This window comes from Cervus elaphus, chromosome 20 (genome assembly GCF_910594005.1).
Source record: "Cervus elaphus chromosome 20, mCerEla1.1, whole genome shotgun sequence".
Classification (NCBI taxonomy): Eukaryota; Metazoa; Chordata; class Mammalia; order Artiodactyla; family Cervidae; genus Cervus; species Cervus elaphus.
Genome location: NC_057834.1, coordinates 31663900 through 31677257, shown reverse-complemented (window position 1 = coordinate 31677257; position 13358 = coordinate 31663900). Strand labels below are relative to the sequence as shown.

At 39.3% G+C, this 13358-nt stretch overlaps 1 protein-coding gene across 1 annotated transcript in view; it reads left to right on the top strand.

The window, feature by feature from the left end:
• The first annotated feature begins 1261 nt into the window (after positions 1-1261).
• Positions 1262-13358, top strand: part of SDHC (succinate dehydrogenase complex subunit C) — a 31547-nt gene continuing 19450 nt past the window's right edge. Inside the window, exons 1-3 of the mRNA XM_043876689.1 lie at positions 1262-1361; positions 6842-6898; positions 10048-10149. Coding sequence (XP_043732624.1) covers positions 1342-1361; positions 6842-6898; positions 10048-10149 — 179 coding nt within the window. The 5' untranslated portion in view covers positions 1262-1341. The remainder of the gene's footprint in view (positions 1362-6841; positions 6899-10047; positions 10150-13358) is intronic.

The following is a 13358-nucleotide window of genomic DNA, read 5'->3' as shown; positions in this document are numbered from 1 at the left end:
AGCACAGGAGTGCTAAATATAAATAAGATCTGAATATTAATGTAATGAATATGTTTTTATTATAGAAAAGGAGTTGCTCTGGGCTGCTGTCTCCTTCACTTCGCCTCACCCCACCTCCTCAAAAAGGGCTCAAGAACTTTTTCTCTCTTCCATTCCTTGCCACTTGTTTGTTTCTCCCTTAAGTTGTAGTTCTCTGGAAGTGATTGCTGTGGTAGGTTTCCTCAAAACTGCTTTTCTGAATACAAATCAAAGCAAGTTCTCCCCCACCCTCACTCCAGGTTCTTCTGGTAGTGGGTGTCGCCCACAGAGCCCTGAAACAAGGAACAAGGGAGCGCTGTTGTTAGTGGGCATCTAGCTCATGTGGCAGCTCAAGCCCAGGAATTGTGAGACATAAAGCTCATGGAGGTGGTTAGAGGATGCTTCCCATCCTCGGGAATAGTGGTCTGGGAGGGTCTCTCCCCCACGGATCCCAACTTGTGCACTATTTCTGGTGAAGAAGATTCACGTAAGAATGGGAAGGAGCCCCAAGTATCTTTACTAAACTTTTAAAAAATTTAAGTATAGTTGATTTACAAAATTGTGCTAGTTTCTAGTATGCAGCAAAGTGATTCAGTCATGTATCTAGTCATATATAAATATATATATTCTTTTCCATATGGTTTATTACAGGATATTGAATGTAGTTCCCTATGCAGTAGGATCTTCTTGGTTATCTATTTTATATATAGTTAATTTATATCTGCTAGTCCCAAACTCCTAATTTATTCCACCCCCACCTCCATTTGGTAATTAAACATTTGTTGTCTATGTGTTTCTGTTCTGTAAATAAGTTCATCTGTATCATATTTTAGATTCCACATATAAATGATACCCTATTTGTCTTTCTGACTTACTTCCCTTAGTATGCTAATCTCTTGGTTCATCCACGTTGGGTAAACCCAAAGTATCTTTGCCCTCGGTGTGTCAATCATCCTATAAGACACGTTTTTAGTCCCACCTGGGAGGGGGAAGGAGTGGAACTAGACTAAGACGTCTTCAGTGAAGAATCTAGGCAGGTCCTCTGTTTTGTGGGGCTGAACAAATGAGTGTGTACAGCGGTGAATGTGCACTGCAGAACCTGAGCCAGCCGCAATTCTGCCGAAATTCTGTCACTTTAAAATAGAAGCCCGCTGAGACCGAAAAAAGCCGACACCAGAACAGCAGACAAAACCATCCAACAAACAACCCGGCAGGAGCCGAGTCCTTTAAAATAGTCGGTGCAGTCAAGTGACGGAAGCCCCGCCCCTCCCGCCCAGAGGCGGTGGGGCCGTCGGCGTCACTTCCGTCAGGCCGGAACCCAAGATGGCGGCGCTCTTGTTGAGGTGACTTTAGTTTGGGGCTGGGAGTCCGTGCCGGCGGCCCTCGGGGGACCTGTGTTGGCCCCTCACGTCTTGCTGAGAGCCGTTTACCCCGTGCTTGGGCACGGAAAGGAGCCGTGGGTGGCAGCGACGCAGTCTAGAATCCTAGAGACCCCTTCCCCTCCCCCAGCCGCTCCGGTACATCGTGGAGAGCTTCGGGGTCACTGGCGGATAATCTTTTCCTTACTCCGTTTTACGGAGGGGTCACGGGGCTCTCGCTTCTTTTGCTTTCCCCGCTTCTAATAGTTCTTCCCTAGCTTGCTCTCTGGGCCACGGCCAGAGCCGAGCTCCAAGGAAATAGCTTTTTTTATTTAGGGCTTGGGCTTCGAGGAGGAGAATCTTGGTGTACTTGACTTCTGCGTTTTACTCCTGGAAACACCAGATGCTGGCAGTGGGTGGCACTGTTCGAGTTCCTAACCGGCCCCTGGTAGAAAGTGCAGGAGGCCTGGACCCCACCGGGCTGACGATTAGCAGCGCCTATAGCTGTCGCTCTGCTGCGCCAGAGCAGCCCGGAAGTTCAATTTTAGTTTATTTTTTTAATTTGGTGGTGAGGGGAGTAGATATTTCAGTTTTTCTGTGCAGTGTCAACTCGTCCAGAGAAATACCCTGGATTTTCTTCCATTCTGAATTGTCCACTTTTTAAGAGGCCTCGTTCTCAGAGCCTTTATAGCTGTAGCCGCATTAGTGACTTTAGACGCTCTTGGTACAAATCCCAGCACAGCTTTGTGCCAGCACTATATTTGGAAACTATTTGTTATGGAAAGTTAACTTAAATGCTGTTGAGATTTAATTCCTGATTTCCCCAAATATCTTCTCGTTCTCTTTCCACTTCAGTCACCCGGCATAAAAATAGACGGACTTTATTTAGTTTTTCTCTGTGACAAAATGATTTCTCTTGGGAGTTGAGATCAGGAATGGTTTATCTTGATCCTTCATTTTTCTCCCTGTTATTTCCAGTTGTGTCTCTTTCTAAAATGTGTCAGGGCTAGTCTTGCCAGATTGCCTCCTTTATTACAGGTGGTTTGACCATAATTGAATGCTTTTGAATTCCTTGGTATATACATTTTAGTAGAGGTCATAGGCTTTTTGGTGGCATTACCGTAGCTCTTGTAATGATCCTATTGGGTCTGAACAGTTCATTTTAGGAGTTTCATGTTTAGTACTTAGAAAGTGAGGATCACTGTATTCATTGAATATGTCCAAACTCTAATTTTGAGCTATGTAGGACTGTCATCATTAGGATTCATTAGTGGTAGTACAAAACTCTTAAGGGAGGGACACCTCTCTTCATTACTCACAAGGGCTTTTTAAAAGGAGAAATAGGAGATTTTAAAAAAGTTGTTTTTTTCTTGATGAAAGTTCTGGGGTCTAATTGCATTTCACTAGAGGGATTTGTTTATAATGTGCTGATTTCACCTCAAAGGAAAATACCTTCTAAGAAATTCTAGGAGCTGGTTTCTAGTTCTAGTAGTGTCACTAATTCCATTTATTTTAGACAAGTCTGGGTCATTGATCAAGTCTGGTCATGATTGTCATTTCTTTGCAAATGAAAATAGTAATAACTTGAACTCAGGAGAAATATTTTCTAAATGATTTTAATGCTTGGTTAACTAAAAATTATTAGTATGGCAGTACTGTATGTTATGGATTTTGAATAGTACTCTATATTTTGTATAGTTCCTGAACAGTTCATAAACTAGCTAGGGATGAATAACCAGCTGTGTAGCGCAAACTCCATTGATAGTCAGGGAATGATTTGCCAGAGCCAAGAAGACCTCGATGGAGAACTAAGCTAAGAATAGCTAGGCTTCTGTCTAGTAATAGTCATGCAACTTAAGTGCAAACCCACCAAGAGTCATTAACCCTCTGGGCATTGCCCATCATATGAAATACTACGTGTGAAGCCCCTCTAAAAACAAGGCTTAATTTATTTAAAGTCTGAATTCTTAAGACTGCTTTTTATTTTATTTTTTTTCCATTTATTTTTATTAGTTGGAGACTAATTCCTTTACAATATTGTAGTGGTTTTTGCCATACATTGACATGAATCAGCCATGGATTTGCATGTATTCCTCATCCCGATCCCCTTTCCCAAGACTGCTTTTTAAAATAAGCATACTCATTCACAGACCATTTTTTTGAGCCTGTTCTATGAGTCATGTTGTTATAGGTGCTGTAGATGTAAAGTATTCCATTCTATTTTGGGGGAACTCAAAGTTTAGCAAAGGAGATTAATAGATTAATTAATAAGTAACCTAATTTTGATTTAGAGATATGAACAATTGCTTTGGGAGCATGGCAGGTGCAGCAGGTAAGGCTAAAGAAGTGAAGTTGCCATTTGGGAGTTGCTGGGTCTTGAAGGATGAGTTTATCAGACTGTAAGGGAGGTCCACTCAGAATAGCCTGAGCAAAGGCATGTGATCAAAAGAAACTATTGCTCTGTCTGTGGGTAATGTAACTTTCAGTTTGGTAGTATAGAGGACTGAAGGGAACTTGGTGGGGAATAGTTCTAGAGAATTGGATTGGGTCATGTTGAGAAGGACCTTGTTTGACTGTGGTATGAACCTTGTCATCAGTGGGGAGCTGTTAAAGACTTTTAGGCAGATGATTGATGAAGTCAGCTTTCTTTTTCAGTAACTTAACTGGTTATATTGAATGATAGGGAAGAAATTGGTGGTGGTATGAGATCAGTTCAGGAGTTCTTGCTGAATTTGGTTGGATGCTCATACAGCTAATCAGAACTTTTGTGTATAAATGATTGCTCTTCATTGTGTCCTTGAAGATTATGTATTTTAATGTTGTTGTTAACCTCAGACATTTATGAAACTAAGTTTTTGTGTGCCATCAGATCAGGTGTAGAGGATGTGCAAAAGAAAGTCATTATATTATACTCATATCTTGTTTTGGACTAAAAATGTTTTTTATTTAATTTGATGACATAGACGGCTTTGAATAACTTTTGTTTTTTTCCAGAAGTCAGATCCATTTTCAGCAGATTAAGATTTTTACACCACAAAGAATTTTAAAGAGAATGTGATGTGAATTCTAAAGACCTTTGGGAAACCAGTGAAATATTAATAAACTACATGTATATGGTATAGTGCAGTTTAGAGAGTGCTTTCCTATATACATTTTCTCATGTTATCCTCCTAGTAATCAATAATGTAGGTTTTATCAATCCCATTTTATAAATGAAAAAGCTGAAGCTCAGTTACCCACTATACAGTTTAGGGCAATCTAGACCTCCAGTCTCGCTTTTATTACTTTGTCCAGTGTTCTTTCTACATTACTGTTGCCTCGATACAGGAAAGAGCTTCAGAAACAATTTGAGCAATGATTACATTTAGGGGGAGACATACATAGTGCATTTCCAGCACTAACTGGAAATTATAAGTTCTGGTTTGTTAAAAACAAAACAAGGCAACTACTATTACTTTCTAGCTATAACATAAAGTGCTATTCCTGGTTTGGAAAAGAAATCTTTTCAGGGTTTCTGGTTTCACATGAAAGGCAAGGATAGATTAGATATCTACTCTTGTCATATTTCAAATAAGGTTATGTAGTTGTGCAACCAGATTCTGTTAGGGCCTTGTGGAAAGTTTATATTGGTATTTGTCTGGGAAACAATAGCACTAGACAGAGAGTGCTGTAGATTCCAACCCACATCTGAAAACTCTTGCTGGGTAGCTGAGTGACTGGACCTAGCCTGGTGTGAGGAATGCGTGCCCTGCAACTTCAGAGTCACAATTACTTCAATTGATATAAAGAGATTTGTTCCCACTTCTTTCTTTCTGGGAGTCTTGGGTGCACAATGTCTGTATTTACCCCTTGCCTCCAAAGCTGGGAAGAGGGAAGAGCTGAAGGAAGTGTTGGTTGGATTATTTTTTCTTCCAGTAGTGGGCACTTCTAGTTTTCTAGTGTAAAACATAAGGTTCTTGAAATGTTTATGCCTCTAATATCAGTGGTGTGAGGGACATCATGCACTTTTTTTAGAAGTGTTGGATCTTAACGTGATCTTGTATCCATCCCCCATGGTACATAGTGGATATATGGTAAACTTTTGTAGAATCTCAGTATATTTTTAGTTTTGGCCCTGGAGCTTCATTCTGATGCCTTTCTTAAATAAAGATTCGATATAATGTGAATTAAAGGGGTGTAGTGGTCATGTGTTTTTCATGATACCATGTAAACTCTGGATCAGAGCCTCTCTAGGTAGAATGGCTGGGCACATTTTAGTCTTGGACTTGAAGAGCAGTTCTGGTATTGATTGCTGTTTAAAAAATAGCAGCGTTTTAGTGGCAAGCTTGTGTGTCCTCTTTAAGTACCTCTTCATGTGGATAGCAGAGAAATCTGCGTTCTCATATTTTTTGCATTATTGTATGATGGCCTTTTTCACTTCAAGTTCATCCGGGTTGTCTAGAACCTGATGGTAGTTCCCTGAAAAAACAGTTTAATACTTAGGACCCTCACTCTTCAAACCCCTATTCTTTAAACCTTCTAAATGATCCATTTGCAGCAGTTGTCTGCTTTAGCTAAGCTGTATAGTACTTGGTGGGCTTCCCAGGTGGCTGTAGTGCTAAAAGAACCCACCTGCGAATGCAGAAGATATAAAGAGATGTGGGTTCAATCTCTGGGTGGGGAGGGTCCCATGGAGGAGGGCATGGCAACCCACTCCAGTATTCTTGCCTGGAGAATCCCTTGGACAGAGGAGCCTGGTGGGCTACAGTCCATGGGGTCGCAAAGAGTCGGACATGGCTGAAGTGACTTAGCACAGCACAGCGCACACACAGTTCTTGGTGTTGCCAGTGGCTTATTCTGTCTGTCTGCCCTTTTTTTCCTTCTTTTTTTTTCTTTTTTTTAGGAAAAACCCTGTCTTTTAACCATCACCTCTGTTAAGACCTAGCTTGAAAAAAAATAGCTTTCTATATTTCTTTTTTTGGCCGCCCCTTGTGGCATGTAGGACCCTAGTTCCCTAATCAGGGATTGAACCTGTGCCTCTTACATTGGGAGTATGGAGTCTCAACCACTGGACCACCAGAGAAGTCCTACTTTCTATATTTCCTTGTTGAGTAATAACCAACTCTGATTATTCTTTCACCTTGTATTATTTGTGTTTAGCTAAAACCTTATTTTGCATTTGAAAATAATATTTGTGATTATTCTCAAGTTATTAAAATTGAAGCTTTCCAACTAGAAGAAAAATCTCAAAATCCTGATACTGTCCTTGTTTTCATCTTATTCCTAATTTTCCCCTCCACCCTAAAGTCTTACACAGTACAAAAATAGAGAAGTTGATATACTAAATATATACTAAATGAATATATATTATATATATACTAAATGTATACTATATATACTATATGTATATATACTACATGTATATATATTATATATATACTAAATATACTAAATGTTTATTAACTGTTGGTTGTCTTATCTTGCAGACATGTTGGCCGTCATTGCCTTCGTGCCCACCTTAGTCCTCAGCTCTGTATCAGAAAGTAAGTTCCTAAATCTGTGGAGATTATTATTATTATTTAAACTTTTTCTCATCTGAGAAAAGCAGTAGGTTTTTGACTGAGATTTTGGGGATATGTACGAAAGCAGGTAATTGTAGATGGTTGGCTGAAAATTTAGTGACCATGGTCTCTATTTTTCTTATCTGGTTGTAGAAGAAAGAAGGAATTTTTGAATATATCTTTGGTCTTTTCTTAGCTTTCCTCACTTTAAGCTTTTCTGCTATTTTTAACTTCATTTATTTGCTCCATTTTTTGGTTCCTTTCTTGATATTTAATTCTCTTCTGTCTCGTCTTTCTTCCTTTTGTACTTCCTTTTTCTTGTAACCTTTAATTTTGGGCTGCTCCCAGGAGTTAGTATTTAAATCTGTTTCTTCTTATAATATTTATTTATAGTCTGTTGACCTCAACACTTGCCTCTGTATGTTTTTTTTTGTTATAAAATTTTTAAAATATTTATTTATGGCCACGCCCCACAGCATGTGGAACTTCCCTGACCAGGGATTGAACCCATGCACCTGCATTGGAAGGGTGGAGTGTTAACTGGACTACCAGGGAAGTCCCCCTTAACTTTTTTTTAAATTTATTTATTTTTGTCTGTACTGGATCTTCACTGCTATGTGGGCTTTTCTCTAGTTGTGACAAGCAGGGGCTACTCTAGTTGCAGTGCAGGCGCATCTCACTGCAGTGGCTTCTCTTATCACAGAGCACAGGCTCTAGGGCATGAGGGTTTCAGTAGTTGCAGCATAACTTTTTTACTTATTTTTTTATCCCCCTTTTTAACTTTTAATTTTAGAAATATTTTGTACTTTTAGGGAGTTCATTGGTTGCCTAGTGGTTAGGATTGCAGGCTTTCCCTGTGGTGGCCTGGATTCAATCCCTGTTCCATGAACTGAGATTCTGCAAGCTGAGCAACGCAACTGGGAAAAAAAAAAAGAGTAGAAATACGTTGTACTTTCAGAAAAGTTGGAAAAATAGTACAAGGAAGTTCTACATACCTTTCACTTATATTCTCAATTGTTAACGTTTTGCTGTGTTTACATATTGCTCTATATTTTTGGTTGTGCCATATGAAATTATATTTTTGTAGCTCAAAACTTGTGTAATACTGACAATTTAGTGTGGTTCAGCACAATTTAATTATTGTGATTTTCTCTGCATTCTTTGAGATTAAGTTGCAGACATCATGACCTCTTACTTCTAAATACTTCTCCTAAGGGAATTCCTGGCATTCTAGTAATCAGGACTCCACACTTCCACTGCATGGGTTTGATCCCTTGTCAGGGAAATAAGATCTCACATACCTCACAGCGCAGCAAAATAAACCCCAGTTTCTCCTAAAAACAAGAAAATTATCTTATAAAACACAGAATAATTATACAAATGCAGTTATCAAACTCAGGAAATTTAACTTTGACCAATCTTACCTGATACACAGTCAATTTTCGGATTTTTCATTTGTCCCAAACAGTCTGTCTGTCCCCTATCCAGGATCTAATTAGGCTCACATATTATATTTAGTTGTCATATTTCTGTAGTATCCTTTAATCTGGAACTATTTCTTGGCCTTCTTTGTCTTTTATGACATTGACATTTTTCAAGAATACAGGTCAGTTATTTTTCAGAGTTTCTCTCAAGTTAGATTTGTCTGATTGTTTTCTGATGATTTAGGTTATGCATTTTTGGCAGGAGTAATACGTTAATGATGTTTTATCCTCAGTATATCACATCAGGGACATATGATATCATTTGCCTCGTTGTCAGTGATTTTAACTTTGGCAATTTGAATATGGAAATGTGTGCTAAGTTTTTTCCCAGTATGGAGTTGTTTTTAACTTTTGTAATTTATAAGTAATGTATGGGGAAATATTTTTCTTGAGGGGGATGGATCATGTTTAATGTAGGTACATAGTAAATTAAATTGTTGAACATAGCTGTCTAAGAATTGGCTTCAGCCTAGCCTCAGTTCAATTAAGTCGCTCAGTCGTCTGACTCTTTGCAACCCCGTGGACTGCAATATGCCACACTTCACTGTCCGTCACCAACTCCTGGATCTTTCTCAAACTCATGTCCATTGAGTTGGTGATGCCATCCAACCATCTCATCCTCTGTCGTCCCTTTTCCTCCCGCCTTCAATCTTTCCCAGCATCAGGGTCTTTTCAAGTCAGTCAGTTCTTCACATCAGGTGGCCAAAATATTGAAGTTTCAGCTTCAGCATCAGTCCTTCCAATGAATATTCAGAACTGATTTCCTTTAGGATGGACTGGTTGGATCTCCTTGCAGTCCAAAGGACTCTCAAGAGTCTTTTCCAACACCACAGTTCAAAAGCATCAATTCTTCTGCGCTCAGCTTTCTTTATAGTCCAACTCTCATATCTGTACATGACTACTGGAAAAACCATAGCTTTGACTAGACGGACCTTTGTTGGCAAAGTAATGTCTCTTGCTTTTTAATATGCTGTCTAGGTTGGTCATAATTTTTCTTCCAAGGAGCAAGTGTCTTTTAATTTCATGGCTGCAGTCACCATCTGCAGTGATTTTGGAGCCCCAAAAAATAAAGTCTGACACTGTTTCCATTGTTTCCCCACCTATTTGCCCTAAAGTGATGGGACCAGATGCCATGATCTTAGTTTTCTGAATGTTGAGTTTGAAGCCAACTTTTTCACTCTCCTCTTTGACTTTCTTCAGCCTAGCCTAGTGACAAGAAAAATCATGAAACTATTTAGAGGTACTGAACTGAATCTAGTTCTCAGTTTTTGAGAACTTGGGGAAAGGAGTCTTGAAGAGCTGGATGAAAGCAGGTGGTAATGTATGAGATATCACACATGACCTGGGTGATATGTAAATGGTTTTGAAATACTGTATTTGCCTTGCTGCCCAACAAGAAAGTTAATCTTCCATTACTGTACTTGGGTGTTGGGGGATTGAAAAGAAGAGTTGCTTTCTAATATGCCTCATTGGGTGGTTGAGGTTATTAGTAGTTGAGTCATACTTGGCAGAAAGATAAGGTGAGTGGACAGACACGTTTTCTTAATATATGGGTTCATCTAGCCCAGCTTACCTTTAACTTTTTATTATGTGAAATTTTAAACCAAGTTTACTTTTAATCATTTAAACCTTTTGGTTTTATTTTAGTGCTGTTCCTTTGGGAACCACGGCCAAAGAAGAGATGGAGAGGTTCTGGAGTAAGAACACTAGTTCAAACCGTCCTTTGTCACCCCATATCAGCATCTACAGGTAAGGGCTCTGGAACCAGGGAATTTAGTAGTAGCAGGTAAAAGTTCTGGAGGTAAGTCAAAATGTAATTCCTATTAATTAAAAAAAATTATTTTGAAATCATTTGAAATTTGCATAAACGTTGCAGAAATAGTGTGCTGTGTTTCTGTATACCTTTATGCAGACTCCCAATGTGTTAACATGTCTGAATGATTTTAAAAAAGTGCAGCGATGATGATACTCCATTACTCCTGTGTTAGTTTTCTGTTGCTGCTGTCATAAGTGATCACAAACTTAGTAACTTAAAATGACACATTTATTATCTTATAGTCCTGTAGTTCAAAGTCTGGCTTAGGTCTAACAGGGCTAAAATTAAGTTGTTGGCAGGGCTGCATTCATTTCTGGAGGCTCTGGGGAGGAGTGTTATGTTACTTTCTCCAGCTTCTGAAGGCTGTTTTGAGTTCCTTGGCTTGGAACCTGTTTCCTCCATCTTCAAAACCAGCAGTGATGTGTCAGGTTCTACCATCATATCACTTTGAACTTGCTTCATTGTCACATTTCTTCTCTGACTCCCTCCTTCTGCCAGCCCGTTCCACTTTTAAGGACCCTTTGTATTATATTGAGCCCATCCAGATAATCCAGGATAGCCTTCTTATCTTAAGGTGAGCTTATTATTTAATTTCACTTGCAACCTTAATTCCCCTTTGCTATTTAAGGTAAATATTCACAAGTTTCAGGAATTAGAGTGTGGACATCTTCTGTCTGCTGCAGTCCCTTAATACTTGAGTGTATGTTTCTTAATTCGAGGAAACTCTCCATACTACAGCCATCACAGTCAGAAAATTAACATTGATCCTGTGTTAATCACGTAATCCTCAGGTCCCATTCAGATTTTGCCACATGTCCCAAAATGTCCTTTATAGGTCCAGGATCCGACAGAGGATCATGTATTACATTTAGTTGTTTAACTACTTGGAGATAGCACAGACCCCACAGGTAGGGGTTCAGTCCCACAAGACTGCCTCCCACTTCAGATGCCAATCCCAAATCCCAGCTTGTCACTTGTACTTCTAACTGAAAGTGTTAGTCGCTCAGTCGTGTCTGACTGTACACGACCCCATGGACTGTAGCCCACCAGGCTCCTCTGTCCATGGGGTTCTTTAGGCAAGAATACTGGAGTGGGTAGCCTTTCCCTTCTCCAGGGGTTCTTCCTGACCCAGGGATCGAACGCATGTTTCTTAGGTCTCCTGCATTGGCAGGCAGGTTTTTTTTACCACTAGCACCACCTGGTACTTCTGGCTAACCATCTATAAATCAAGAGTTCTCATAACCTCCTCCTTGGGTTCAGTGATTTGTTAAAATGGCTCAAGAAACTTGGAAACATTTACTTAAGTTTACTATGATTATAAAGGGTATTACAGATGATACAGATGAATAGCCAGGTGCTCTTTTAGGTCCCTCTGTGTCTAGAAGGATCCTGAGCACAGGAGCTTCTGTCTCCATGGAGTTGGTGCATTATCCTTCTGATATGTGGACGTATTTACCAATCTGAAAACTTCCCAAACCCTGTACTTTGGAAATTTTTATGGAGGCTTCATCATGTAGTCATGATCAGTTATTAACTTAATCTCTAGCCCTTCCTTCCCTGGAAGGAGGTGGGGTTGGGGCAGAAAGGTCCAAGCTTCTGGTCATGGTTTGGTCTTTCTGGCAACCAGCCCCCATCCAGAGTCACCTCATTAGAACAGAGGTCACTCTTACCTCCCAGGAAATTCTAAGGGATTTAGGAACTGTGTGTTGGGAACCAGAGTCAAAGACCAAATAAAAAGATACTCCTAGCACCCATATCAGTGAGGAGATTGATAAGGGTTTTAAGAGCTCTGTGTCAGAAACTAGGAATAGATATGTTTTACACACACACACACACACACACAGACACACACAGACTAGGACACACACACACATATGTTTTACACACACACACACACAGACTAGGACACACACACACACACACACAGACTAGGAATAGATACGTTTTATACACACACACACACACTCCTCCCCCACCACATTACTTCACAGTTTTTGTCTTACCCAGAGTTACACTGTTACTCTGATTTATTTTGATGTTCAGATTGTCCCAGACTTGGCTGGTGGAAATTTTTCAAGATGACCCCTGTGAAATCAAGATCTGGGTGCTAGATGTGCTCACTGCTAACAGGATATCATTGCTTCTAGACTTTTTCTGACAGAGCTGTGATATATATGTATGAACACACAGACACATACAAATACATGTACATGTGTATATATGAGTATATACATATACGTACATCTATTTCTGTTAATTTGTTGTCCTCAGAAGTAGCATTGATGGCTGTTGTGCTAGTGTCTTCCCAAAAAACTCCTAACGCAGCAAAGCATCTTGAGTCCTGCTACCGTATTTTCTTGGATTCCTGACAGGGAAGCTGGTCATTTTTTAACCACCTCCACAAATACCACAACCCTTCAGATTTTTTCCAAACTAGATTCCTGAAATAATTCTGATTGTAGAAATTGGACAGTCTACTAAAACAGAAGACGACGAATAAGTGATCTCAATCTTTGCTACTTTATGGTAAAACTTTTTTTTAAGAGGTGAAAGATTTGAGGGAGGATTATAATGAAGAAGAACTTGTCAGATTATGTTGAGTCTATATTTAAAGCTCTGGCCTTTTTTCACAAGTCATATTAACAAATGATAATAAGCTAGTGGGATGAGACTTAAACTACTTTGCTCTTCTGATTATGAAACTCTAGACATACTCATGGGAAAAAAAGAAAAGAAACAACAGGAAACATGGGGCTGTTTCCAAGGTGATATGTCTGGGTAAGATATCTGAGATATCTGGAGTCATATTTTCTGTTATAACTTTTATAAATTTTTGGAGGTAGCATGGAATTATATGGTTAAGTTAACCTTTCTGAAGTATTCTTTATCGCTTAGTAAATTGTCACTATCAAAGCAAAAGTATATATAGGGAATTACATTTTCAGGAAAACAAGTCATTTTAAAATATGCTAGAAAAATATTTTAAAAATTTAGAGTTGAAAGAGTTCTTAGATTTTAATTTAATTTTCAACCACATTGGTTTTAAGAGTGCTGCTTGGGGCTTTGGATACTTCATTAAGTATCACAATTACCCACTTCTGTGAGTAGTTGTGTGGGGCTGGCCAACATGCAGATTGTACTG